The following is a 26,964-nucleotide window of genomic DNA, read 5'->3' as shown; positions in this document are numbered from 1 at the left end:
CACTGATTCCTTGTTGACTTTCTATCTGGATAATTCATCCATTGATGTAAGTGGGGTAAGTTTCCCTATTATTTTTTGTGTTGCTGTCAATTTCTCCCTTTAGATCTGTTAATCATTGCTTTATACACTTTGGTACTCCTGTGTTAGGTGCATATATGTTAATCAGTGTTATGTCTACTTGGTGGAATCCCTTTTATCATAAAATGCCCATCTTTGTCTCTTGTCATCTTTTTTGTCTTGAAGTCTGTTTTGTTTGATATAAGTATGGCTACATCCACTTTCTTTTGCTTACCATTTGCTTGGAATATCATCTTCTGTTCCTTCACTCCTAGCTTATGTTTGTCTTGGAAGGTTATTAATATTGATTCAATTTCTTTAATAGATATAGACCTATTCAGATTATCTATTTTATTGTATGAGTTTGGGCAGATGTGTCTTTCAAGGAATTGGTTCATTTCATATAGGTTATCAAATTTGTGGGCATAGAGTTATTCATAGTATTCTTTTGTTATGCTTTTGATGTCCATAGGATTTGTAGTGATGTCTCCTCTTTCATTTCTGATATTAGTAATTTGTGTCCTCTCTCTTTTCTTCTTAGCTAACCTGGCTAGAGGCTTATCAATTTTATTGATCTTTTCAAAGAATCATCTTTAGATTTCATTGATTTTCTCTCTTGATTTCCTGTTTTCAATTTCATTCATTTCTTCTCTAATTCTTCTTTTCTTTTCTTCTGCTTACTTTGGATTTAATTTGCTCTTCTTTTTCTAGTTTCATTACGTGGAAACTTAGATATTCTATTTTACATATTTTGTCTTTTCTAATACATGCATTTAATGCTAAAACTTTTCCTCTAAGAACTGCTTTTTCAGTATCCCACAAATTTAATAAGTTGCATTTTTGTTTTCATTTAGTTCAAAATACTTTTTAACTTCTCTTGAGATTTCTTCTTTAACTCATGTGTTATTTAGAAGCATGTTGTTTAGTCTCCAGGTATTTGGGGATTTTCCAGTTATCTTTCTGTTATTGATCTCTACTTTAATTCCATTGTAGTCTGAGAGCAGATATTATGTGAACACTATTCTTTTAAAATTGTTAAAGTGTGTGTTATAGCCCAGAATGCGGTCTGTCATGGTGAATGTTCCATGTCAGCTTGAGAAGAACGTGTATTCTGCTGTTGTTGGATGAAATAGTCTATAGATATCAATTAGATCCAGTTGATTGGTGGTGGTATTGAGTGCAACTATGTCCTTACTGATTTTCTGCCTGTTTATCTGCCCACTTCCGATAGAGGAGTGTTGAAGTCTTCAACTATGATTGTGGATTTATCTATTTCTCTTTGCACATCTATTACTTTTGCCTCACATAACATGATGCTATGTTGTTAAACACATGTGTGTTAAGGATAAAGTTATGTCTTCTTAGAGAATTGACCCCTTCATCATTATGTAATGGCTTTCTTTATCTCTCATAACTTTTCTTACTTTGAAGTCTCCTCTGTCTGAAATTAATATAGCTACTCTCGGTTTCTTTTGATTAGTGTTAACATGGTATATTTTTGTCCATCTATTTACTTTTAATCTATACGTGTCTTTATATTTAAGGTAGGTTTCTCATAGACAACTTATAGTTGGCTCTTGTTTTATGGTCATGCATGTCTTTAAATTGTCTCAAATTCCCTAAGGAGCTTGTCCCTGCTTCTTCTCAAAAACCGATGGTCTCTTCCTCCCCCTGGCGGCTTATTGCAAAACTATATCTCTAGCTTGCTGAGGTGCTTGCTGTTTTTGGTGGCTTCCAAATTAAGCCTGGTCTCATCAGGGCTTTGAGTCAGGCAAGACAGAAACCAGTACCTCCGGCAGCCCCCAGACATGCCAGAATGTTGGATGCAGGCCAACTCTTTTATTTCAATCCCAGGAAGGAGCCCGAGTATGGGAGGTTTCCTCTCAGTCATGCCACACTATGCCTGGCAGGGGGTGAGATGTGAATGGGAATACAAAACACCATGAATTTTTCTATTGCTTTCGCAGGAATCTCTTCTTGGTTTCATTTTGGTCTGGAAACTGTAACTTCTTAACTTGTTTCTTGAGTTCTCATAAAAGTATTCTGGTCCTATACTGTTGTTAACTCATGGAGAAATGGGGGCTTCCTAGTTCTCCGTCCTGCTGATGTCACTCATGAATGTGTATTTTAACAAGCTTTCCAGATGAATTTGATGCACAATAAAGTTGACCAGCAATATTTCAGGTCATCCAAAGGGGAAAGGTCCTGATGTGTTTAGGAAATAATATTTGCCTGAGAACTGTGGCTAAATTGATCGCAAACTAGATTGTTGGCAAAGCCATCTGTGCCTATATAACCGCTATACAAGAAAGGGAGAATGTGGAGCCAGTCCTGAGAGTATGTCCATGGGGGAGTTTTACAGGGCTAACTACCGAAACCCAAAGCTCACCATCAGTCTGAAATGCCCCTCTCCACTCCTGTTTTCCCCATGTAGGGGCTCCTGCATGCCCTCAATTCTTTTCTGAACTACTGCTACCATGACCTAGGTCAGATCACTGACTCCCACGACTTCTCTATCCTCTTGTAAATGAGCATTTATTTCATTGTTCTCTCTCCCAACAAGATCTCAAACACTTGTGCACAAAGCCTATGCCTTAAGTTCCTTTGATTCCTCATAGCCCTTTAGAGGCAGTATGGACTGATATCGGACTCAGAAGACCTTTGTTCAAATGTGGCTTCCCCTTGAGAAGCAATACAAGCTCCCTAAGCCTCATTCTTCCCTGTGCAAAATGGGGAGGGATTTGCACCCACCTCATTGGGTGGATATGATGGGCGGCATTATGCCTGGCACTGAGTAGGGCTCAGGAAACGGGAGCCAATGTCACCGGCTCATAGTAGGCTTCCAACAAATAGCAGATCAAATTTCTTTGTGAAGCAGGGAACTCCTTGTTACTGGGGTGTTCAAGCAAAAGCTGGCTGAACTGTTCACCTGTGCAAGACACATCATGAAGCAATATCTCCATTCAACTCAAAAAGAAAAGGAAATTCTTTTCACCAAATGAACTCAACAGCTAGATATATACAAGAAAAAAATGAAAATTGACCATTATCTCACACCATACACAAAAATCAACTGAAAATGGATTATAGACCTAAATGTAAAAGAGGTTCCCTCCCCAGCTACTGAATGTGTTGCTTTCTTTCCATGGTCACAATCTGTTTGTACTAATCCAGTAGCCACTACTACTCCCTTGCCAACAAATTACCCAACCACACTTAGATCTTCCATCCAGATGGATCAAGGTTAATGCAAAATAAGAGAACTTGCAGTGTTCCTTTGTGTCCCCTATTGCTTCCCATGAGAGCCAGGATAAAAGTACTCTAGAGTTACAAATTCAACCAACTCATCATGATTCTCATGGCCTATGATGTTCTATATTTAATATAGTTGGTGGTAGAAGCAACAGACTAGAGTCACTCTTTCCATATTATCACCTATGATGCCACCTGATGATGAAATCAGTCCTGCTTCCAAAGCAGAATTGTCAGTGGAAAAAAAAAATGACAACTGGTTGGGATGGTTAAGGTAGAATCACAGATATGGAGAACTGGTCTCCTTGTACCCCTATCTCTTCTGTCTCAATCTTCTCCAACACTTGCTCCAAAGGGAAAGCTCATTCTGAGGAACAGCTGTATTAATGCTCACACTGTCTGGCTATATGGTATTTCACACTGCTGATAACACAGTCTATTTAGCAATCTTTTCTAGTCAAATATTTAAAGTATATTCCACTTCTTGATGATGCCACCAGCCTGAGAATGAGACTAGACATGAAATGTCTGTTGAGTGGAATGTTTATTAGTCCACTGTCAGTGCCCCTTGGCTGTGAATGATGTGGCAGCATATGACTGAAAGTGTTCCAGATATCCAAAAATATGCCAGAGATTAGTTTCAAGCACTACTATGGTGTGGCCAGAATCTGCAGGAATGGCAACACTAGTTGTGAAATTAAGTGTCAAAGACCAGTAGATGCCAGAAGCAGCCACACGATGGAGGCAGAAGACCTGTGTTCTATTTGCCAGACACGATCAGGACCCATCCTGAGACCTATGGGTCCTTGTTCACCTTTAGACAGACAGATCAATTACTGAGAGTTATTACAGTCCTGGTAGACCATTTCAGTCTCCTTGGCACATAATGAAGGCCCATCTTTATTATTATTATTTTTTAATAATTTTATTTATTTATTTTTGTCCCCCCAAAGCTCCAGTAGATAGTTGTATGTCACAGCTGCACATCCTTCCAGCTGCTGTATGTGGGACGCGGCCTCAGCATGGCCCGAGAAGCGGCGCGTGGGCACGCGCCCGGGATCGGAACCGGGGCCGCCATCAGCGGAGCGCGCGCACTTAACCACTAAGCCACGGGGCTGGCCCTGAAGGCCCATCTTTAGAGCCCATTGGAATATTGGCAAGATTACTATAGCTAGTCTGATAACGGATGAAGGTACTGATGCTTCCACCTGGGCTATGCAGGTGAATCATAGCCACATTGTTACATTGTAATGTTTAGTCTCATCTGAGCAAGCAATTTCCCATGGGCATCTACACGGGATACAAAAAGAAAGTACCAGTAAATTGTCACCCTCTAGCTAGGTTGCTAGTCAGAGCCCAAGAACAAGTGAAAAGGGCTCGCCTGGTCCTTAGGAGTATTGTCTAAGGCGAGGACAAAGGCTTTTAATTTAGCCCATTTACTCACGGGCTCCTAACACAGCTGGTCTTCCAGAGTTGTCACTGGGGTTAGTGGCTGCTGCCACCTAGTGGACTCCATCAGCTTTTTAGTAGAAATGAACCTTCAGAAAACTAGGTCCAAGCATCCTTGGGGCTTCTTGGGAACCATCTCCGGGTAGACAAAGGCTGTCCCTGTGAGTAATCAAGGAAGATACAATGGGTCCCTAAGGATATGGCCTCAACCTTACTGTGTAAAGAGTACTCATCTGTGGGACTAGACTTGCTGTTCTGGAATGTTGCATTTCCATTTTTTATGAGAAATCTGTTTACCTTTCCACCTCTGTCTTTAGCATCTGAGAGGATCAATGCAGGGTGGGGATACCTGTACACAACTGTACGTGGCAGTCCTCTCTAAGGCACTCGGTCTCCACAAGAGCCCAAGAGCAGACCAGCAGCTGTTTCTCAAGTGGAGTAGAGCCAGAAGCCATGTCAGCAAGAAGCTGGTACCCTAAAAGGTAACTGGGCAGAGGCTGTCTCCCTTTGCCAGAAGATCCACTCAGCGGAGTTCTCAGTATCAGACACCAGATTTCACCAATATCCTTGGGATTAACAGGGCCCCAGGGTAGGTAGCCTGGAGGACTACCTCTAGCATACCTGCCACCCAATTCCTAGGTAAATTAGGCAGATTTTCTGGTCAACTAATACCCAGGGCTCAACAAAATACCTGGATGAGGCACAAACTGTCTCTTATCCCCAAAGAGGCCAACTAGGTCTGGGCTTCTTGTTTTAGTCGTGGGGTCTGGAGAGTGAGTAACTTTTCCTTTACTGTCTCAGGAATCAGCCTTTGAGCCTCAGCCCACGGAACTCCCAAGAACTGGTTTGGATGGCCGATCTCTGATCTCCTCAGGACTGATGAGTCAGAAGCTACTCCTAAGCTGCTGCCACCTGCTCTTCATTGGAGCCTATCAGCATGATGTCATCAGTGCAGTCACCGCTGGAAGGGAGAAAGGCTTGTCCCTTTACTTGACCCGTCCTTGATGGCAAGTAGTAGGAGAATTCAGGCGCTCCAGTGAAGGTCTTCTGGAGGTCCAGGTGATCTTCCAGGTAAACTGATCATTGACACTTTGCGTGAAAGATATTGAGAAAAAGGCGTTTGCCATGTCCAAGACAGAATACTTCAAAAACGGATAATCAATTTAGCTACAGTCACAAAGTCTGAAGAGGTTGGAGCTATGGAAGCCAACAATTGAATTTTGTTGGTGATAATCCACTGTGGAAAAATCCATTTTGGACTTGATGTGAGGAAGAAATGAGCTTCCACTTGTTAAGCCCCTGAGATTTGGGGCTTTATTTTTTTATTATTTTTTTTTTTGTGAGGAGATCAGCCCTGAGCTAACATCCGCCAAGCCTCCTCTTTTTTTGCTGAGGAAGACGGCCCTGGGCTAACATCTGTGCCTATCTTCCTCCACTTTATATGGGACGCCGCCACAGCATGGCTTACCAAGCAGTGCGTCGGTGCGCGCCCGGGATCCGAACCAGCGAACCCCGGGCCGCCGCAGCGGAGCGCGCGCACTTAATCGCTTGCGCCACTGGGCCGGTTGGGGCTTTATTTTTAACAGTAACTGCATCACGTATACACTCTGCTGCTGCTTTACAGGCTCTAGGACTTTGTCAGTGACAAATAAGTTGTCTGGGCTCCTATTAGGAACATAAGTAAATATTTGTCAAATTAATTGAATTGATAAATTTTTTTTTTCTTTTTTTTTTTGTGAGGAGATCAGCCCTGTGCTAACATCCGCCAATCCTCCTCTTTTTTTGCTGAGGAAGACTGGCCCTAGGCTAACATCTGTGCCCATCTTCTTCCACTTTATATGGGACGCCGCCACAGCATGGCTTGCCAAGCAGTGCGTCGGTGTGCACCGGGATCCGAACCGGCAAACCCAGGGCCACCGCAGCAGAGCGTGCACACTTAACCGCTTGCACCACCAGGCCAGCCCCAAGAATTGATCAATTTAAACTGATGGCATTGAACTACATCATCTCTCATATATATTCTTCCTCTTCCATTCAGTGATTAAAAGTTTATTTGAACATTGGGCCCCTTTGGGCACTGGGCCAATTATTGACCTTTTAGACAACCATCCCACTGTCTGTAGGAAGGACTTAAGAAATGCCTGAGATACGCATGTGTTATTGTTGGTGTCTAACTGCTTTAAGTTTAACGGCTAAGACAAATGTGAGCATGAAAAATTCAGTGCTGTGTGTCTGCTTGCAAAAATATCAGGTCTGTGAGTCTGTGTTTGCAGTTTATGATCAACACAAAGGAACTCTTTAAGGACTATTTTCTGTCTGTAGGGCTCAAGTCTGATGCCATCCTAGAGGCAGCTGGGAGGTCTATGGCTGTTCCTTTAATAATATATTTGTGTATGTTCTCCTGAAGTCATACATCTATCAATGCTTTAGAAATTAGAGTTGGAAAAGACTTCAGACATATTAAAGATAGTGACTAGTTCTATGCAAAGGCATATTTCCTTTCCCTCCCCAGCCTTTGAATTCCTCACCTTATACCCCACACCTCCCAGGCAGCATCTGTTCCCTTTCGGCCTCTCCTTCCTTTCTCAGGCCCCCTCTGCTTCTAGAAGCCAAACCAGGCCAGGCTGTGAGCTGAAGACTTACCAGGATTTCTCCTCCTGGATTTTCCCCAGAATCCTGCACTCAATTGCTCTCAGGCTTAGTTTTGGGTTATGGGGTCAATATTTAACTTTGTCTACCAGAGCAGAAAGAATACTGTCCCTGGAGTAGGCAATTTGGATGCAGCTGAAAGGAATGAGCTCTGTGACTTTAGGGAAGTCACTGAAGTCAATTTTCTCATCTTGATTTTGGGCATAGATAATGGCCACTCCTTACAGAGTTGTTCTAAAGGTCTAATGTAACAATATACATTGAAGGCTTTAACAATGAAATTGTGCCATGCGGATGTGCAGTATGATTACCAATGAAGTAGAAAAGAGATGAAATATTCGAAGGGGAAGGACAAAACTCTTCACGTCCCAATCAGGTCTTCCAGGATAGGATCACCACACGTTGATGCCTTGACAGAAGAGTGCTCCTGCAAACTGGAAACATGAGTTTCCCAATCACACTGGGAAGGACATTAGCTTCAACTGGCCTGAACGTAACGCTTAAGCATGAAAATTTGTGGTAAAAGTTGAGTGGAACCAGTTGAAGTCTAAGACAAATTAATTCATTAACTTCATTCAGATATTGTTTTAAAAAAAAACTGAGAAAAGCTTGCTGACTCCTCTTCTGCATTTAGAACATTTGAAGTTAAAAGAAGAGGGGAGCATGTTACTAGACCCAACATGGCCTCATGTTGGCTGAAGTCGGATTCTCTTTCCCTCCCCATTGTCACACTCAGATGATACTGTCACTCTTAGAGCTTGACTCTCCCATACTTGAAAAGCTCTGTAAGTTGTGAGGTCATGACCTGGATGGGATGGTGACAGCTTTCCTTGTGCCTGTACCGCCTCCCAGTCCCAGAATGTACTTTCTATATCTCTCTCCTTTGAAGGTGGCAACCTGTGTGGTTTCAGAGCTCTCTAAATACTGGTCCCAAGGGGCCCCAGAGCAGGGGCTGCCAGGGGTGGGAGGATAGAGAGAGCGTAGGTATGAAGAGCAGATGCTACAGGGATCCATGAGACCCTTAAATTAGTAATATGTCTTGTAAATAGATACGCAGCTCATGTTCGAGTGAGAGAAAATAGTATCATGGTAAATTATCTGCATATCCAACTGCATTACCAAATTCCTATTGGCTCTGTGGCATCTTTTGACAACAGTCTAGGTTAAGTGCATGGATTTTTCAGAGTCTCAATGCCCTGTTTTAGAACCCTGACTTCACCACTCACTAGCTGTCTGGTCTTGGGTGATTTTAAATTTCCTCCTCTCTACAATGTGGATAATAATAGCACCTACTCCTAAGCATGGCCCAAGGATTAAGTGAGATCATACATGCAAGTTGCACAAAGTGAGAGCTGCCGTTGCTCTCACCATCATATTACTGCTCAATCACTGTGTATTAAATGTGTAGTGTTATGATGAGGAGGTCTTCCTAGGGTGTGGGTGTCATTAAAGGGTCCTCATCCTTCCAGAGACAGGGAGCCATAGGTCTGGGTGCAGCCTCAGGTGAATTCTAGAATGCCCTCCTGCACACGTCCTCATCTACCTTATCCACAACTTTCTTCCAGTGCAGACATGAAACCTACGGAGTCTCTCTCCACTGGGAACAGCTCTCCACATCTTTGGGAACAGTTGATTCTCCCCCAAATCCAACCACATGTTTCAGGGGACTGGGCTGTCCACCCCAGAATCCTGCCCTTTACCAGGTTCGATAAGTCTAATGGCAGGAATGTGATTCAAGCCCAACTGACCATAGTCTCTCCCTGAGATTTTCCACAGTGCAGCTCAGCTCAGAGCTGCTGACACCGTGTTTCCAACCATGTGGAGAAAACAGACTGGGAAGACAGAGCACGCATGCAGAGAACACCAATATGCGATATGAGAACGAGCGTGTTGGTGATATTCAAGTCCCCATATCTGTGTGTCTGAGTGGTCCTGTCCAACCCTTGTCTCCATGATTTATGAGAAACTTCAAATAAATTCTCAATTTTCTTTGTTTTCATTTGTTTTATTAATTTCTATTATTGCAAGAAAAGGAGTCTTGAGAAATACAACATCCAATTTAATCCAAGAAATATTTGCTGAATATTTGCTCATTTCTAAGCTTCATGCTTCAGCTCTGGGCTAGAGATGTCACTTCCCAGGATGACGACAGTGGCAAGCACGTAAATGAGCCACAATAAGATGACAAGTCAATTTGTCATAATAGTAATAGTAATAATAGCAAAAGTCTGTGAAACGTTAGGGGAGCCCAGATAAAGGAGCCATGAATTCTGTTGTGGGCACAGGGAGGGAGAATGAGTATTTGCCAGATAGATAATGATGGGATGAATTTTAGGACAAAGATAACAGTTTGGCAGAGGCAAAGTGTTCTGAAATAAGAATGGACACTCAGATGTTACTGGAGCCCTAAGGGCATGCCTATGGGGGTAATGGATATTAGGCTGAATTTGACTTGGATTAAAAATGGAAAGACCCTACATGTTGGGACCAGAAATTAGGACAGAATGGATGCGTGGGGTTTGGAAGTGATAAGGTATCATCACTATAGCAATCATCAGACAGTGAGCTGCAGGCTAAACTGACCAGTCTTGAGGACAGGAGCCAAATGACATTCACCTTTGCATTCCCTGAAGTGATATTAGCAGCTCGCATAGAGTGGTGATTGAATAATGATTGAAAAAATACCGTTCCTTTTCCTCCAGCTATTGAATTGTCTCTTAACCAGTCATAGGCTCTTGAGGAATTCTTTTTTGCCACTGGCTAGGTTAGATGTCTCCACCCTGAGCACCCCAGGCTTCTCTCCAACATAGCAATTACTCTTATATTGTCGTGATTGAGATCCTTGTCTTTCTCCCTATTGTCTGCCAACTCCTTGAGGGCAAGGATCATGTCACCTTGACTGCATTCCAGTCAATGACAGAGAGAGCTTGGGACATTAGGTGCTTCATGAGTGCTCTTTGGATGAATGGAAGAATGAGTGAGTGATGGAATGAATGAATGAGTGGCAGAATGAATGAAGTCTGGTTAGAGGCCAGTTCTGTTCTTCCTAGAGTCAACCATTGTCGTCTTCTTCTACAGTCTCTATCTTACCCTAAACAGCCCTCAGCACGTGAGAGTGCTTCTTCTACAGTCTCTATCTTACCCTAAACAGCCCTCAGCACGTGAGAGTGCTCTGCTCTCTGAGCTTGGAAGCCACTTGTCCTGGGTGTCCTTACAGGCCTTTCAGAGCTGTTTTCTGATGGCTTTGATCTAAACCTCTTCACCTCTTCACCTCTTCATGTGACAGCAGCTGCAATTCATATGTGCATCGGGACCCGCAGCATCAACGCAGAGAAAGGGCAGCTTGTGTTCTCCCTTTTCCGGCTTTCCAAGGTGGCAACTGGCACTCATTGTAACAAATGTAAGTTAGAGACTGAAAATTTCAAAGGGAGACTCTCCTAGGACCTTCTTCTGCCCCAAATATGAAGGTGATGTGTGTGCATTTGCACACATGCACGTGTGGCTGTGTGCACGTGCAGAGAATCACAGACATTGGTGTGCCTTGGAATATCTTATCCAAAAGGAGCAGACTTCTTTAAAAGGATCTTTTAAAAATGATATCCTTAAAAACAAAGATGTGAAAACCCCTGAGATGATCAATGAAACTGCTTTGTAGGGAGAGTTTGTTACAATAGAGCTAAAAAATATTTTTTTAAGAATATATTACAGTCTTTTTATTTGAGAAAAAAACCTTACTATTATTATTAGTTTGATCAATTCAAAATTGCTGATGTTCTAACATTTTTGACCTACTACAAACAGTAATATCATTTGGTTTAATTTATTACAAAAACTATGAGTTACTTTTTATAAGAATTTAGAATCAGAACCGAGCATTGTACATTGCTTCTAATAAAATGGGCTCAATATTATGGGATGTGAAACACAGCACTGTTATTAAGATAAATAAACTTTATAGGCTTACAATTTGCATTCACACCAAATGTAGTCCCATCAACTCCTCTCTGTCTCTTATTTTTCTAAAGTAAAACTTAAACACTGTGTATCATTTGATTTGCTATACAGGGATCCTAAAGTCTTGACTAATGGGCATTCTTAATTTGGAAAGCCAATACTGTTCAGCAGGTCTAAGATGAATGTTCTTTTCAAGATTAACAATATTTTGTCTGGTGTTTGTTTAGTAAATTTCCTCATTTCCTGACAACGAATAAGTGTTCAATGCATGTGATTTAACCCTCCGAATAATATTGCTTTGATGTGGCAACTCAGCATTTTCTATGTCTGTTCCTGCCATCACTTTTGAAGGAGGGACTGCTTTTTGACCAAATTTGGTGTGGTATTCTTGCACAGTTAAGACTCACTTCACAACCAAATAACACCCAATGATAAAGTCTCTGGTGGCTGCACCCACAGGTGTGAACCCTCTAGGTAAAGGAACTATATGGTAGTAAAACACGTGACAGTGAAATCAGCTTTTGAACTTGAAATCATCTGCCAGTGACCAGACTGCGCGAGACATGCATTCAACTACCAGTCTTACCCTGTGGGTGGTTACCAATCGTGTTCAGAGTTCTGTGGAACCCCCAAAAGGAAACCGGCCCTCTGTCATGTAAATCTCTGATGAAGAGAAGAATGGCATCACCCCAATCTAATCATGAGAAAATGACTAGACAAATCCCAAAAGAGACACATCCTCAAAACACTTGACCAGTACTCCTGAAAACTCTCAAGGGCATCAAAAACAAGGAACATCTGAGAAACTGTCACAGCCAAGAGGAGCCTAAGGAGTCACGACTCCTAGATGTCAAGTGGAATCTTGGATGGGATGCCAGAGGGAAAAGATCATTAGAGGTTGAGAACTTATGTCCACATCAAAACCTGCACATGTATGTTTATAGCAGCTTCACTTTTAACTGCCAAAGCATGAGAGTAACCGAGATGTCTTTCAGGAAGTGAACAGATAAAGAAACTGTGGTACATCCATGCAACGAAATATTATTCAGTGCTAAGAAGAAATGACCTATCAAGCCATAAAAAGACATGGAGGAAACTTAAAATCATATTACTGAGTGAAAGAAGCCAATCTGACAAGAATAAATTCTGTATGGTTCCAACTACATGACATTGGGAAGGCAAAACTATGGAGATAGAAGACAAAGATTAGAGATATCCAGGGATTCGAGGGGAGGAAGGAATGAACAGGTGCAGCACAGAGGATTAAGGTAGTGAAACTACTCTGCGTGATATTATAATGGTAGATTCATGTCATTATATATTTGTCAAAATGCATAATTGTACAACACCAAGAGTGAACTACAGTGAAAACTATGGACTTGGATGGCAATGATGTGTCAATGTAGATTCAACAAGTATAACAAATGTACCACTCTGGTGGCAGATATTGACAATGTGGGTTGTGTGGGGATAGGGTATATATGGAAACTGTATACTTTCCACTGAATTTTGATGGGAACCTAAAACTTCCCTAAAAAATAGTGTCTATTAATAACTAAACAAAGAACATGGGGTGAAATCGAACTAAGTCTGAATAAAGTATGGATTTAACCAGTAAAAATGTAGCAATATTGGCTCAATAGCCATAATAATGCAAGAGGTTGGGGATAGGGGAACCTGAGTGAGATGTGGAGCAGGGGAACTATTGTTGCAATTTTCCTGTAAATCTAAAACTAGTCTAAGATTTTTAAAAATTTTTAAGAGAATGAGAAGAATAGACAGAGGAAAGTAGAGAAAGAAGGACAGGGAGTTTTTCAATGTATGGGTACGTAACGTCATTTCTAATAAAAATACTAGAAGTGGCCCTCATTGAATTCTTCTCTAATTGTGTAAGGCACTGTGCTCAGCACTTTTGTCATATCTCATTTAAGAATAACACAAACCCTTGAGGGAAGAACGAATCTCCCTCATTTATAGATGAGGTGAATGACATACCAGGTTTAAGGAACTTGCCTAGAAAGTTCCTTATCTTCACTGTGCTTTTGTTTCTATATTTGCAGAAATGAAGTCATAAAAGGGATATATGAAATGGCAGTGGGGTAAGTTTCAGAATGATGCTTGAAACGTAGAAGCCCTATGACAGTGATAGTTATTATCAGTATCCTCTTCCTCCTGCTCCTCCTCCTCATCATCATTTAGATATCTTAGGGTAAAATCAATGTCTTTAATCTCACTTTCCTCAACTGTAAAATGGGAATCATCTCTCACTGGTTTGATGGAAGGACAGAATGATTTTTTTTAGGTGATTTTTATTTCTCAACCTCAAATCCCCGACAAAGAGACAGTCTGGATGACATCAAGGCGGTAGTCGGATCTCAGGTTCCTTGCCCTTCTCTTGCCTACTTTCCTCTCTGCGCCATTGCTTCTATTTCCCATCTGCCCTGTGGGGCTGGCTGGCCAAAGACAAATCCCTTCTCAGAACAATGGAAGACACACAGCCCTGGGCTGCAAATGTGCTTGCTTTTCTTTTCCTCTGGGGTTATTCCCGCTGAATCAGAAGGTGAAGGGCAGGTACATCCGCTGTCAGTCCCCTCTGAATGCATGTGCAGTTCTTTCCATAAAGCTTGGGGTGATCTAAGGTGTGAGTGTGCTCACTCTTCTGTGTAAAAGCACTCAAAATATTCCAAAGCCGCATCTATGGCAGGACAGGTTTTGTCCTTGATGCCAACACTGACAGATGGTTAATGGCTTTCCCAGTAGAGGACTGTGTTGAAATGACCTCTGAGGCTGTCTCCAGGATCAGCAGGAGTGCCCTGCACAATCCATTGCCATGTCTGAAGGTCATGGCTCCTGGGTTGCAGATTTGTCATCCTCACCCTATGAATGAAGGCTTCAGCTTTGCAATCAAGACCTTCCTTTGACTTTGGGATCTTATCTTTCATCCTCTCCTGTCACAAACATTCTCCTTCAGGCAACTAGTTTCCTTACTGATCCTCAAACAGATAAGGAATAGTTCTGTCCCATGAGTTGGAAATGGCTTCCCTAATTACCTAAATTGTACCCAGCTTCAAGGACATCTGTCTCAATAAGCTAGCCAACTAGTCAAATGCTGTGAAATTCCACTATAACTTATTATCTGGGTTTGTTCCCATTTAGTGAGCACCTATTGTAGTGTAGATCTGCTGTTTTTGTCACACTTTTCTCTTTCTGTGGGTAACAGAAGCCCCTTTTTTTGTTGAGAAGTGCCCATCCTCCACTCCCTGTGTTTCTGGTGGGCTGTGCACCATGTGTCTCTGCTCCCTGCAACAGACTCAGTGAATATACCAGGGAGGGGCTGTATCACAGTTCTCCTGGGCATTCCTATGGGTGCTAGGGAGATGAAAGATCATGTTCTGTTCTATGACAAATGGAAGGAACCTACCTGAGAATAAAACTAGACAGGGGAAAGTGCACAGATGAGAGACAGGGAGAGGCAGAGTAAGAGAGAGAGACAGACAGAGAGAGAGAGAATGAGACAGACAGAAGGAGACTGTTGAATCCAATGGATCCATGTGTATCTAAACCAACCTCATTCTTTGTACAGCACAGTTGAACACGCAAATAAGTCTTTTTTTTTCTATTCTTTGCAGTGGTTGAAGTTGGGTTTCTCAAGTCATTATTAAAACAATTTTGATGATAACACTTGCTATATGCCAGGAACTGCTGTGGATACTGAGAACGTGGAGGTACATAGGACAGCAGGGCTGGATCTTCTCCTTACAATTTAGAATTGAGACAGATTTAGGTCTCAGAACCATTAGACAATGTCCAAAATACCCTGCTTGGAGATTAATCACCAATAGGCCCAGGCCCAAGTCCAGGCTCTGCCATTCAGAGCTCTGGGGCGTTTGCCAAGGAACTTGGGCCACATAAGCCTCAGCTCCACATGTGCACCACGAGGATCCAGGGTGGACTTTCCTCCTGGGGTTCCTGAGAAAAAGAGTGAAGAGTCTTTATGTAGACAGTTCTCCAGAAATTAGGGATCCCCTGGGTCCTGGGAGTATGAGGAAGGGGTGGGAACCTGCTGTGAACAGAGTCACTGAGGCTCCAAAGCATCTCCAGATTCCCCCGTGCACTGTAGAAGTGTATCGTTTTCTCAGCATATCAAGATGTGAATTAATGTGAGGACACAGCCTCAGCACAGTGCTGGCACACTGTACACACTCACTGTGGGTGATGGTCTATTTCTCTCCATGAACATCCCTGAAAGGGTGGAGGCATGGAGAAAGAGCAGGGGACCAATGACACCAATAGAGAGGAGATGACGTTTGAGTTGGATCTTGAAGAACAAGCTGGTATGTGCTTGGAAAAGTAGGACTGGAAGGGCATTCCAAGTAAGGCGAAGAGTAGGAGCAAAGGGAGGAAGGGGGTGAGTGCACGAAGTATTCAAGAAATGTTGGGTGAGTGGTTTAGTGTGATCAGATTGGAGAGTGTGTAGGGGTGTGTGTGTGTGTGCGTGTGTGTGTGTGTCTGTCTGTCTGGAAATGAATTTGGAATGACAGGTTGAACCAACAGGAAAAGGGCTACACAGCCTGGTCTAACATTGTGCCCCCTGTTTGGACTAGAAAGATCAAGGCAGAAGTTGGGATGGGATCACAGGAAGCCAGTGGGGCAGTTCCATGTTCCCTTCCAAAACTTAGAGACACTTCTGAGAAAAGATCCTGGAGTCTACCTGTTTCCTTCTAATTTGCTTTGTGTTCTGACCTATATCCTTCCTCCAGAAAAAGTCTGGCTGCCTCCTGAGGATCAAGATGAGTTTCTCATGTTTTCAGAGTCCATCTTGATCTATATCTCCCTGTGGAACAAAGAAGCTTTATCTTGCCTATGCCCAAATAATCCCCCAAATACCACATTGTGAGTGCCTGTGTGTGGAAGTCACGGCTTCTATGGGCTGGTGGTCAGGACAATGGAGATGGTCATTAACCGATCAGTTTTACAAGAGGCTTGGAGTTTAGGGAAATGGCCCCCTCTAGTGGAATTCATGCAAAGACTTTGAAATACCGAGTGAGCCAATCAACATCCATCTTTCTGTGACCTTGGAATTCACAAACTGGCGAATCGTGATTGGAATAAAACTACAGTTATGACTTTTGGTGTGTATATTTTTGGCCAGGGAAGTGTTTTTAAAATTTGAATTAGATGCCAACCCAATTTCATATAAACACATCTATCTGCAAATTGCAGCATTTCTTAAAAGTTCAAAAAATCTGACAAAACTGAGTTCCGTACTCACATGTCCTTAGTTAGAGTTGTTGTTGACTATAAAGAGGCAGGGATTCTATAGTTTGCCACAGTCTTCATCGCTCTCTACTGTCAAGTCCTAACACCAATGGTCACTTGCCATTTATCATCACACCTATGCAATTGTTTTCCTATAGCCCACTTAAAAGGAAAGTGAACAATTTCTTATGCCTAAATACTCATGAATAGTGAGGTGACAAACAGTGAAGAGGTGCACATGTTCTTTGTGCAAGTAAGTCTCCTTCTACATGCATAATATGAAAACCAAATATAACCATTTTTAAAGAATACAGCTTGAGACCCCCTTATGAACCAAATCTGTTCTGCTTCACTTTATGTTAATAGCTCAGCCCCCTCAATAGTTTAGTATGAAACCCTAAATGAGGTACTATTATTGTCAGCAATCTGTAGATGAGCAAGTGGAGGTTTAGAGAGGTAAAGCTCACACAGCTAAACCAATGCTGTATCCAGGCTTCCACCAGCTCATTCGGGTACCAGACTCTGCCTATAGAAGGCTGACCAGAGTGAGGTCCCCGCAAGCGACCTGAAGGTGAGTATTTTCAGCAGAAATGCCCAGATCAGGAGCTCCCTCCTTACCAGCCTCTCAGAGCCCCAGGATTTCTCTGCCTACACAGGAACTTCAGGTGCCTCAGTGAAAACAGGGACACAGAGACTGAGACGGCTTCCCCAGCTTCAGTTGCTCACTCACCAAATGTGTCTTGAGAGTGGCAGGTAGAAGGAGATGAGATGATAGATGCAGGGAGGCCCGGGTTTAAACCCTGGGCTCCTCCTCTTCCCAGCAGGGTGACCTTGGGCAAGCCCTGAATATCTCCAAGCTCCAATTTTCCTTCTGTACAATGGGGAGAATCATAGCTTCCTATATCATGGAAGGGGTGTGATGAGAATGAAGGGAGAGCTTTAGGAAACATGGACCTAGCACAGTGTTTGGCAGATATGGTTGTTTTCTATTATTCTTATTATTACTCCCCTACAGATATTGCTGCTGGGGTCCTCATCGCATCAGTGAGAGTCTTTGTAAGGATGAGCTGTCCTCCTATCCTAGACTTTGGCTGGGAAGGGAAGGCCTTGGAGGGACAAAGTCTAATGCCAGGTGTGTAACCCCCTTCCCACAGGATTCCATCAACCACTTTTCCTGCAGGAACTGGCTTAATCCAAAAGGGGTGTGGCTAGAGAAGTGTGATAAAGCTCCACAGGTATGTGTGTTGTAAAATTCCTGCCTGCCTGGGCTCCCATAAAAAGGGCCTTCCCTGCCTCACACTGCAGATGAGACAGCTGCAAGCCTGCAAGCTCACTCTGGAATCTGGGATTGCACTGGACCTGCATCCTCAGGACAAGGTAAGAGCCTGGCTCTCTTAAGAGTCTCATTCCACCCCCCTTTGCCAGCTCCCCCAAGGACCCTCTGGATTCCATCCAGACCCCAGGGACATGTGGGGCCTGAGTCCCAACACCCTGAGGAACGAGTGGGTCTCTGTCTGGTATACCCAGCCTTTGCCCCACCCTTCATTTCAAGATCCCACATACCTGTCACTGTTTTCTCTTTCTCTATCCTAAGGGGACCCCATATGCCCAGGGTGGAAATGAGGTCCAGGTCATTGTCTGGGCTTGCTGGTTTGCAGACAAAATTCTGGATTTTCTTTTAATATGGAGCAATGATAATATGAATTATCTTTTCATGAACTACACCAAACCAAACTCTGAGTAGTCTATAGTTTTCTTATTTGTTGCCACTATTTTCTAAAAGGTAAAGATAAAGGCATGAATTGATCAATAAGCCTTGGTCTACAGGATCAGACAGATAAAATCTGTCCCCTGTCCCAGATTTGTCACTTGCGCAGTATGGAATCTCAAGCAATGTATTTACTGATCTGAGCCTTAACTTTCACATCTATTACCTGGCGGTGATTTACTATTACCTACCAGGCAGGGATCTTGAATGAATTAAACAAGGTGAGACTCAAATGCTGGTGGAGGACATAGCACACAGTGGGTGTCGAATAGAAATCCTATTTCTCTTCTCCTTTCCAGCGTGTTTCTTTTCATTGCCCCCCTGATGAAATCCACGCATTTAGTGTAGCATTTTAGGTCATCCTGTTTATTCAATGATATACCTTTAAAAGTACTGACTGAGAGCCTTCTACGTGCCCAGCACTGTGTCACAACAGGACTCCAGAAATCAGTTAGACACGATCCTTCCCTTCAAGCCTGTAGTCTAAATGCTCTGATGGAAATTCACCCCTATCCCCCCGATTCACTTTGTCCAGTCAAGTTGAATGATCTCCCCTCCCTCGTGCCTTTCCTTAGACTCTTACTGCATCCCAAATGCCGCCTCACCAACCCACCCATTCCAGAGAGTCTCACGCCATGCATGTTTAACCCGGGGTCAAACATCACCTTTCACGTCACTAACAGTGTCATTTCTCCTCATGTGGTATCTGAGGCCATGTGGAACTGTGAGTTAGAAATCCAGCACACTGGAGCTAGAGGACAGTTTGCAATGATCTCATCCAACACCTTGATTTCCAGATAAAGGGACTGGAGATGCAGAGGGGGAGAGTGACTTGCCCAAGATCTAGTTGGTGACATAGCTGGGACAGACTCCTGGTTAATGCGTTTAAATTCCTCAGAGAGTTGCCTCCAAGTTTCTAAGATGTGTGACTTTCTTATTCACCTTGATAAATTCCACGCCTAGTCTAGTGCATGGCATGTAGTAGGTGCTCCATGAAGACTTATTGAAAGACAAATGACAGATTGAGTGAGCAAATGCAATTTAAATGAGCGAGTGAATGAGGGAGTGAGAGTTAATGAGGCTGAGAGAGTGAGGAAGGAATGAATGCAGAGTAGGAGGTTTTGGACATTCAAGATTCAAGTCAATCAGAAATGTGAACAGATGGCTGCTTGTCTAGTGATTCTAGGAGCCAGAAGTATTCTTGATCTCACTGCCAGCAGGCTGGCATGTGTCCAGGTGGAGGGAGGGTCAGTCTGTAGCCCCGCACTGCTGAACTGCTGCCCAGCACTGACTCACCTGCCTTTTGTCAACAGATTCCACCAAGCTGAAGCCATGAGGATCCATAGCCTCACCCTGCTGCCCTTCCTCCTTCTGCCCGCTCAGGTGCTCTTGGTGGTGGGCGCACCGAAATCACGGGAGGGGCAAAGCAGTATGGCAACCAAAGATCATTGGATCCCTCTGGGCAAGCCCCAAATTGTACAGAAAGACAGGGAACACAAGCCCCTGGTCAATGGTGTCATTGTCACCCCAGACCTGGCCTCATGTACTGTGACTCTGATGGAGCATGAGGAGGGCACCGCCATGAAGGCTGTGTGCTCCCGAATGGACCATGACTTTTCCTGTGTCTTTACCAGCAACCCAACTTCCTGCATAGAGGGTTGTAAAAGTGATATGATCTACTGGACACAAATTGCCCATCACTTAAGCTGCCAGAGGAACCTCTGTGAGGATGCACATGTGGTTCTAAGGAGCAGAGTCTGCAGTAGGAGGTTTCCAGAATCCAATTTCAAGCTGGTGTACTCCACTCTGATCAGCCATCTCAACCAGTGCGATGAGGACATCACCCCCTGGTGGCATATCATAATCCACGAGGCCCCTCCCACGAGTACTACAGAAGTCATACCATTCTTTCCAGTGCAGGGCATCCAGACCGTAGCACCTGTCCCTACAGAGGTGATCCAAGTCACAAAGACCACCCCTACAGTGCCCATTGTGATTGAACAGACCACGCCAACTGAGGAGGTAAACGTGGAAGAGACCACCACTACCCAGCAGCCCAAGACTGAACAGACCACAGTCACAGTGCCCATCGTGATTGAACAGACCACCCCTACTGAGGAGGTGAAAGTGGAAGAGATCACCACTACACAGCAGCCCAAGATTGAACAGACCACAGCCACAGTGCCCATTGTGATTGAACAGACCACGCCCACTGAGCAGGTGAAAGTTGAAGAGATCACCACTACACAGCAGCCCAAGATTGAACAGACCACAGCCACAGTGCCCATCGTGATTGAACAGACCACGCCCACTGAACAGATAAAACTGGAAGAGATCACCACTACCCAGCAGCCCCAGGTTGAAGAGACCACCCCCACGGAGTCATTCTACAATGAGGTTACCACCCCCAAACCCAACTGTAAGGATGACTCAGGCATCAAAATCAAGCAGACGATAATCTACCAGTCATCTCAACATATAGGTCAGAAGAAAGTCTAACAGAGTTCCCTGAGTGACTCTGATGATGTAGGGAGCGCCTTCTGAAAAACCTTTGGCGCTGTAATACAGGATGAACAACTTAATGAGGCAAATGCAAATGGAGTCAGTTAGGAGATGTCATGCCATTAGTTCCTCTGTGGGACTGAGCCGTAAAGCTCTCCAGCTTCTCCATGAAATACGTAGGAAATTTTGTGCTGTGGGAATGCAGTGGATTGTTAAACAAGCTTTGTAATTCTTTGTTAGTGTTTGGAAATTCCTATGTATTCACTTCCTTGAATGTGATTTTCAGAGACTGTTTACCTCAGCATATGTTTTCATGGCCCACAATGCTGTGTGTACATAAGCATTGAGGACCAGTCTTTGAGCTGAACAAGCCAGAGTAATGATTTCAGTGCGATGCATTTTTTCTCAAATTAATAGACAATAAAGCTTTTCTTCAAAAATATGTTCAGCCATTATTTGGTTTCTCTGTGTGTGGTCCAAAAGAATTCACAAACTGTTACCTGATTTCACTGGAAAACATTTCTTAGGAATGACTTCCTGTTCCCCACCCATCTTAAATCTTCCCCAAAGGTGACCCATTCCAGGATCCCTATCTTTAAGTTTTCATCCATTGGACTGTGCTGTTTGATGTTTACTGAACTGTAATACTTGGGATCCCTGATTTCAAATGGGACACCTGGTGTGTGGTGTGATTAAGGCACTTGTCAGGGTCTCACAGATGATAAAAGGGGTACCAGGAATTGAACCCAGGGATTCTGTAAGCCAAGTCCTAAGGCTGGAGCAACATCCTCCACTGACTCAAGTCATAGCCCATTAGCACTCAGCATATGCAGGACCCCTGACCTTGAGGAGCTCATTTCTGCCCTAGGAGAGAGGGATCTGACTAAGTACAGTGCCCTGTGATGAAGACTCCAATGAAAGGGGGAAAAGATAGCATGGAAAACCAGAGAGAGGAGGTAGAAACTGCTGGAAAATAGTAGGTTGAACTTCCTGGAGGAGATGATACTGGAGCTGGACTTTGGAGAGAGTCTCCTTAGGTAGGAAATGGGCCAGAATGGAGGCACTTTAGACAGATGACAGCATGTATGAAAGCAAAGAGATGAGGAAATCCTAGAAAATGGGAGAGGACACGTGGCTGGAATGTAGTGGGATGCAACGATGACACTGCTATTAGTTGTTTCCACGTTAGTATGTGAAGGATCTGAAAGTTTTAATTCAAGAGTTGGGGAGAGAGGATGATGTGCCCCCAGTGCCTTGTCACAATTCCACTAAGTGCAAAGTGAGGAGCAGGAACAGGTAAAAGCACTGTTTCTTAGAGTCTCTGTTGATGGCAGGGAGGAATGGCAGGTGGGGTGAAGGGTGGCCTTTTACACTCACCAACCTACCAGGACCTACACTGAGGGTTGTCGGTGGCCAATTCAGAGTGTGACAGACTCAGAGTGACATTTGGATGTCATCATCAACATCATCAACACTAACATTTATCTCCCCCTTCTTATGTGCCAGGCACTGTGCTAAGCTCTTTCCATGGAGTATGCATGCATTTATTCATTTACTCATTCAACACATAATATTGGGCATTTGCTCTGCCAGACTCTGTTCTAGGGGCTGGACACACAGCGGTGCACAGAGGATGGATGCTTTGCCCCATGGAACGACAGTGATGAGAGCGATGACAAACTCACAAGCATACAAGTGATAGAGAGGGGCCGGCCCCGTGGCTTAGCGGTTAAGTGCGCGCTCTGCTGCTAGTGGCCCGGGTTTGGATCCTGGGCGCGCACCGATGCACCGCTTCTCCGGCCATGCTGAGGCCATGTCCCACATACAGCAACTAAAAGGATGTGCAGCTATGACATACAACTATCTACTGGGGCTTCAGGGGGAAAAAATAAATAAATAAAGTTATAAAAAAAACAAACAAGTGATAGAGAGGATAAGAAAAAGAGGGGAAGAGGGTAGAGGTGATGGAGGGTAACCAGTCTTAGATGAGATGGTCTGGGAGATCTCTCTGTGAAGGTGACTTTTGAGCCTAGATCTAAATGAAATGAGGAATCAAGCCAGGTGACTCTCTAGGGTGAGCAAGTTATAAACACAGTGAACAAGTCAGTGCAAATCATCTGAAATTAATTAACTAACTAATTTATTATCTACTATAAGCTCGTACTCTGTGCCACCCAATATTTTAGGGGCAGAAAATAGCAGTAAACCAAAAAATCCCTCTCTTCATGGTGCTTGTTCCAACGACTGGATACTGCTTGGTGTGTTCAGAAGCATCAAAGACTGCAGTGTCCTTGTAGGACAGGGCCCAGGACCAGACCCTGTGAACCTCACCCCAACACCCAAGAGAACTAAACCAATATCCCAGACCCTCCCCAAGCTTCTCTTAGCTGTACTTTGGGAAGGTCAATTTCTCTTAAGGTCTACATGGATTGTCAGCCCTGTGACTCCCCTCCGCCATTCATACATCTCAATTCATCCTAGTCCTAAAATAGGAAAAGACTGTTAAACACTTCCAGGGGTCAATAAATAATAATCCTGGTCTGATCTGGGTGATATAAACATTGGAGGACCAACTAGGCCAGACCTGAAACCCTCTTGAGATCCCTTCCAGCCCAGGAAGGTGATGGGTCTTCTGCTCACTCATGGCCTTTGGCCACTGGCGGAACTGGGAAGACATTTATTTCCAACATGACAGAGTCAACTGGACCTAAGCTAGACATTTGCCTCTTCCACTTCCCAACCAAGGTCTCTGGCTCAATTATTTAACCTGTCTGAGAGCCAATGACTCGTCTCAACAATGGGGATAATGAAACCATCTGTAAAGGTTCTTGTAAGACTGACAGTGGTTGAGAAATCTAAAGCTCCTAGTGTCCCTTGGCGTCCACAGTAGGTGTTCCACACAAGTGACCATCCAAAGTCCACAGCACAAGACTGGTTGTGGAGGGAGGTCAAAAATTCCTTTGGTAAACTCTTTAAAAGTGAGAGGTTTTTTTCTTACTACAAAAGGCAATGGAAACCACTGTATTGACCACCTAGTATGTGCCAGTGACTTTGCCCCATTCTCTAATTCAACCCCCTCACTACACTTTCAGGTAGGTGTTATCATCCTCTTTTTCTAGATGAGGAAACTGAAGCTGGAGAAGCTGAGCGACTTGCCAGAGTCAGAAACCTGAAGTAGCAGAGCCTGTAAGTGAGAGACCCGGGTCTGGAAGTCCCCAAGTCCTTTCTGCCTTTGAAGCTCATGATTTTCTTCACTCCATGAGAGAAGAGTGACATTTGAGATCTTTGGCTTTGGGTCACACCATAATGTGAATAGGATGAACAAGTACTTCTAGGTGTATATCCCCTTCTATATTCTTGTAAAGAGAAATTTCCAGAAGCTAAAACTTCCATTCCTACTTAGCCTCCCATCACAGTCACATCCCAAGGGAAAGTTTTAAAAACACCAAAAAAAAAAAAAAAAAAAAAAGTAAAAAGAGAACACAAAGTTTACGTTAGCTTCTATCCAAATTGGTACTCATTTTTTCTCTGGGGACTTTCTGAATATGAAGTAGAGTAGCTAGCTTCTGTGTGTGTATGAGTTTGTGTGTGTCCCTTAAGGAATGATTCTCTTTGATAGGAAGACACGGGTAGCCCTGGCTCTGTGTGGTAACTCACAACCACAGCAGTGCCAGCTTGAATCACTGGAATCCAGCACATCTCATCGGCCATCCATCTATCCACCTCTTTCCCCAATATACCTCCTAAGTTGTTTTTGGCCAAACAAGCCATTGAGGCCTGTCAGCTAGATTCTGGTGGCTGCCAACAATCATTGGCACACCTTGGCTTTGTAAAGCATCTCCCCAATCTCGGCCTCCATCATCACATGGAGTCATCCCCTGTGTGTTTGTGTCCAAATTTCCCTCTTCTTTGGAGGGCACCAGCCATTGTATGTATCCCATTCTAATACAGTAGGACCTCTTCTTAACTTGACTACATCTGCAAAGTCCCCATTTCCAAATAAGGTCACGTTCGCAAGTTCCAGGGGTACACGAAGATTTTGAGGACACTATTCAATCCACTCCAGTCACCCAATAGCAATAAAATAGCCAAAAAGATAGAGAAGTGAACTTGAAAGAGAGCAACCCTAAACACAGAAAGTAAATTAAATCAACAAAGAAAGGACAGAAAATAAGGTTTTATTAGGCACATGCAAAATAGTGACCCGCTCCCCTCCTAATATTGTATTTGTCTTTATCTAAGAACGTATTGGGAATACTCTGCTGTGTACATAAATTTTCTCTCCTTTGCCAAGAGATGCCCAGCCCCTTGCTACATAATGAACTCACCTAGGAGAACTTTTTAAAGATACTGATGCTTGCGTTCCCTCCCCAGAGATTCTGATCTCTCTACCAGAGATCAGAATCTGATAATTGGTAGAGATGTGACTAGTGAATTTGAATTTTTAAATTTTTGCAAGTACTCTAATGTATACCAAGATTGATAAACACTGCCTTAGATTAATTAAATCAGAATCGCTGGAATGTATCCCAGGCACTGGTATTTTTGTTTAATTCCCAGGTAATTTTCATATGCAATCTGTGTTAAGAACTACTAATACAGCCTGTGTCTGTATTTCATTCTCTTAACACATCTTTATCTATGATCTACTATAATCTTTCAGACTATGTCTAGCCTCCTAGGAGCTTAGGGAAACAGTGAGAACCAAAGTGACAGATTTGATGAGGGTGTGAGACAACATAGAAGGCTTTGGGGTCATGTGGACAGGGGAGTTTGCTGCAGTTGAGTTTCTAAAAATATATATACATCAACATCTACTATGACACACATCAAATCTGTTTCTTATAAGGGCTCTGTGCCTTTCACTTGTCCCCTCTTACGATCCTCATCACATCCCTATGAAGCAAGTAGTTTTACTCCTAGTTATGGACTAAGGTCCTCTAGCTTAGAGGAGTGAGTTGTCCTACATCCGACAGCTTGGAAGAGTTCAGGCCAGAAAAGGAATCAGGTCTGCCCAAGTCTACAGATTGTGGATTTCAATACATAAACATCACAGGCTTGCATGGGTTTGGGCACAGGCTGCCTTCTACCCAACTTCAAATTCACTAGAGAAACTCTCAAGAGAAAGTACTAAGAAAAACCATCATATAACTGCCTATATTTCTTACATGATAGAATGCAGTTTAAATCAGTGCTACTCAAAGTGTTCCCTGAGGACCAGAAGTAACTGCATCACTTGGTCAGCTTTAGAAATGCTAATTACCAAGTCCCAACGTAGACATACTGAATCAGAGTCTCTGAAAGTGAGGCACACAAGTGTGTACTTTCTTTTTTTTTTCCTTTGGTGAGGAAGGTTGGCCCTGAGCTAACATCTGTTACCAATCTTCTTCTTTTTGCTTGAGTAAGATTATTGTTGAGCTAACATCTACTCCAATATTCCTCTATTTTGTATATGTGTTGCCGCCACTCCGTGGCTTGATGAGGGGTGTGTAGGTCTACACCGGAGATCCGAATCTGCGAACCCCGGCCGCGGAAGTGGAGCGTGTGAACTTAACCACTACACCACCAGGCCAGCCCCACAAAGGTGTGTTTTAACAAACTTTCCAGATGAGTCTGAAGTACAATACAGTTGCTCAAGGAATATTTCAAATCATCCTATAGGGAAAGGTCTTGATCCATTTAGGAAATAGCATTTATCCAAGAGATGTGACTAATCCTGATTGCAAATGACAGATTGTTGACAAAGCCATCTGTGCCTATGTAACTGCCATCCCAGAAAAGGGAGAAGGTGGAAGCAGTCCTGAGAGTGTTTTCATGGAAGTGTTTTACAGGAATAACCACCAAACTTACAAGGCTTACCACCAACCACAAAGTTTTCCATCAGTTCAAAATGTCTGTCTCCACTCCCATCTTTCTTCTTGAACAGGGGCTCCTCCCCCTTCTCATCCATTTCCTGAACAACTGTCACATTCCTCTAGGTCAGTACAGATGTTCTACCACTTCTCTTTCCTCTCTAAACAAGCATTTGTTTCATAGCTCTCTCCCCCAACAAGATCTCTAACACTTGTGCATAA

At 43.5% G+C, this 26,964-nt stretch overlaps 1 protein-coding gene across 1 annotated transcript; it reads left to right on the top strand.

Annotated features, from left to right (window-relative positions):
• Positions 1 to 17,914: 17,914 nt before the first annotated feature.
• LOC131409491 (fibroblast growth factor-binding protein 1-like) lies at positions 17,915 to 21,332 on the top strand. The gene is made up of 2 exons (XM_058546774.1): positions 17,915 to 17,997; positions 19,702 to 21,332. Exon 2 carries the CDS (start codon positions 19,721 to 19,723, stop codon positions 20,885 to 20,887), a length of 1,167 nt encoding a protein of 388 aa, XP_058402757.1. The 5' UTR covers positions 17,915 to 17,997; positions 19,702 to 19,720; the 3' UTR covers positions 20,888 to 21,332.
• The last annotated feature ends 5,632 nt before the right edge of the window (positions 21,333 to 26,964 follow it).

This window comes from Diceros bicornis, chromosome 8 (genome assembly GCF_020826845.1).
Source record: "Diceros bicornis minor isolate mBicDic1 chromosome 8, mDicBic1.mat.cur, whole genome shotgun sequence".
NCBI classification, from domain to species: Eukaryota; Metazoa; Chordata; class Mammalia; order Perissodactyla; family Rhinocerotidae; genus Diceros; species Diceros bicornis.
Note: the sequence above shows the minus strand (reverse complement) of the source record. Positions and strands in the feature narration are given on the sequence as shown.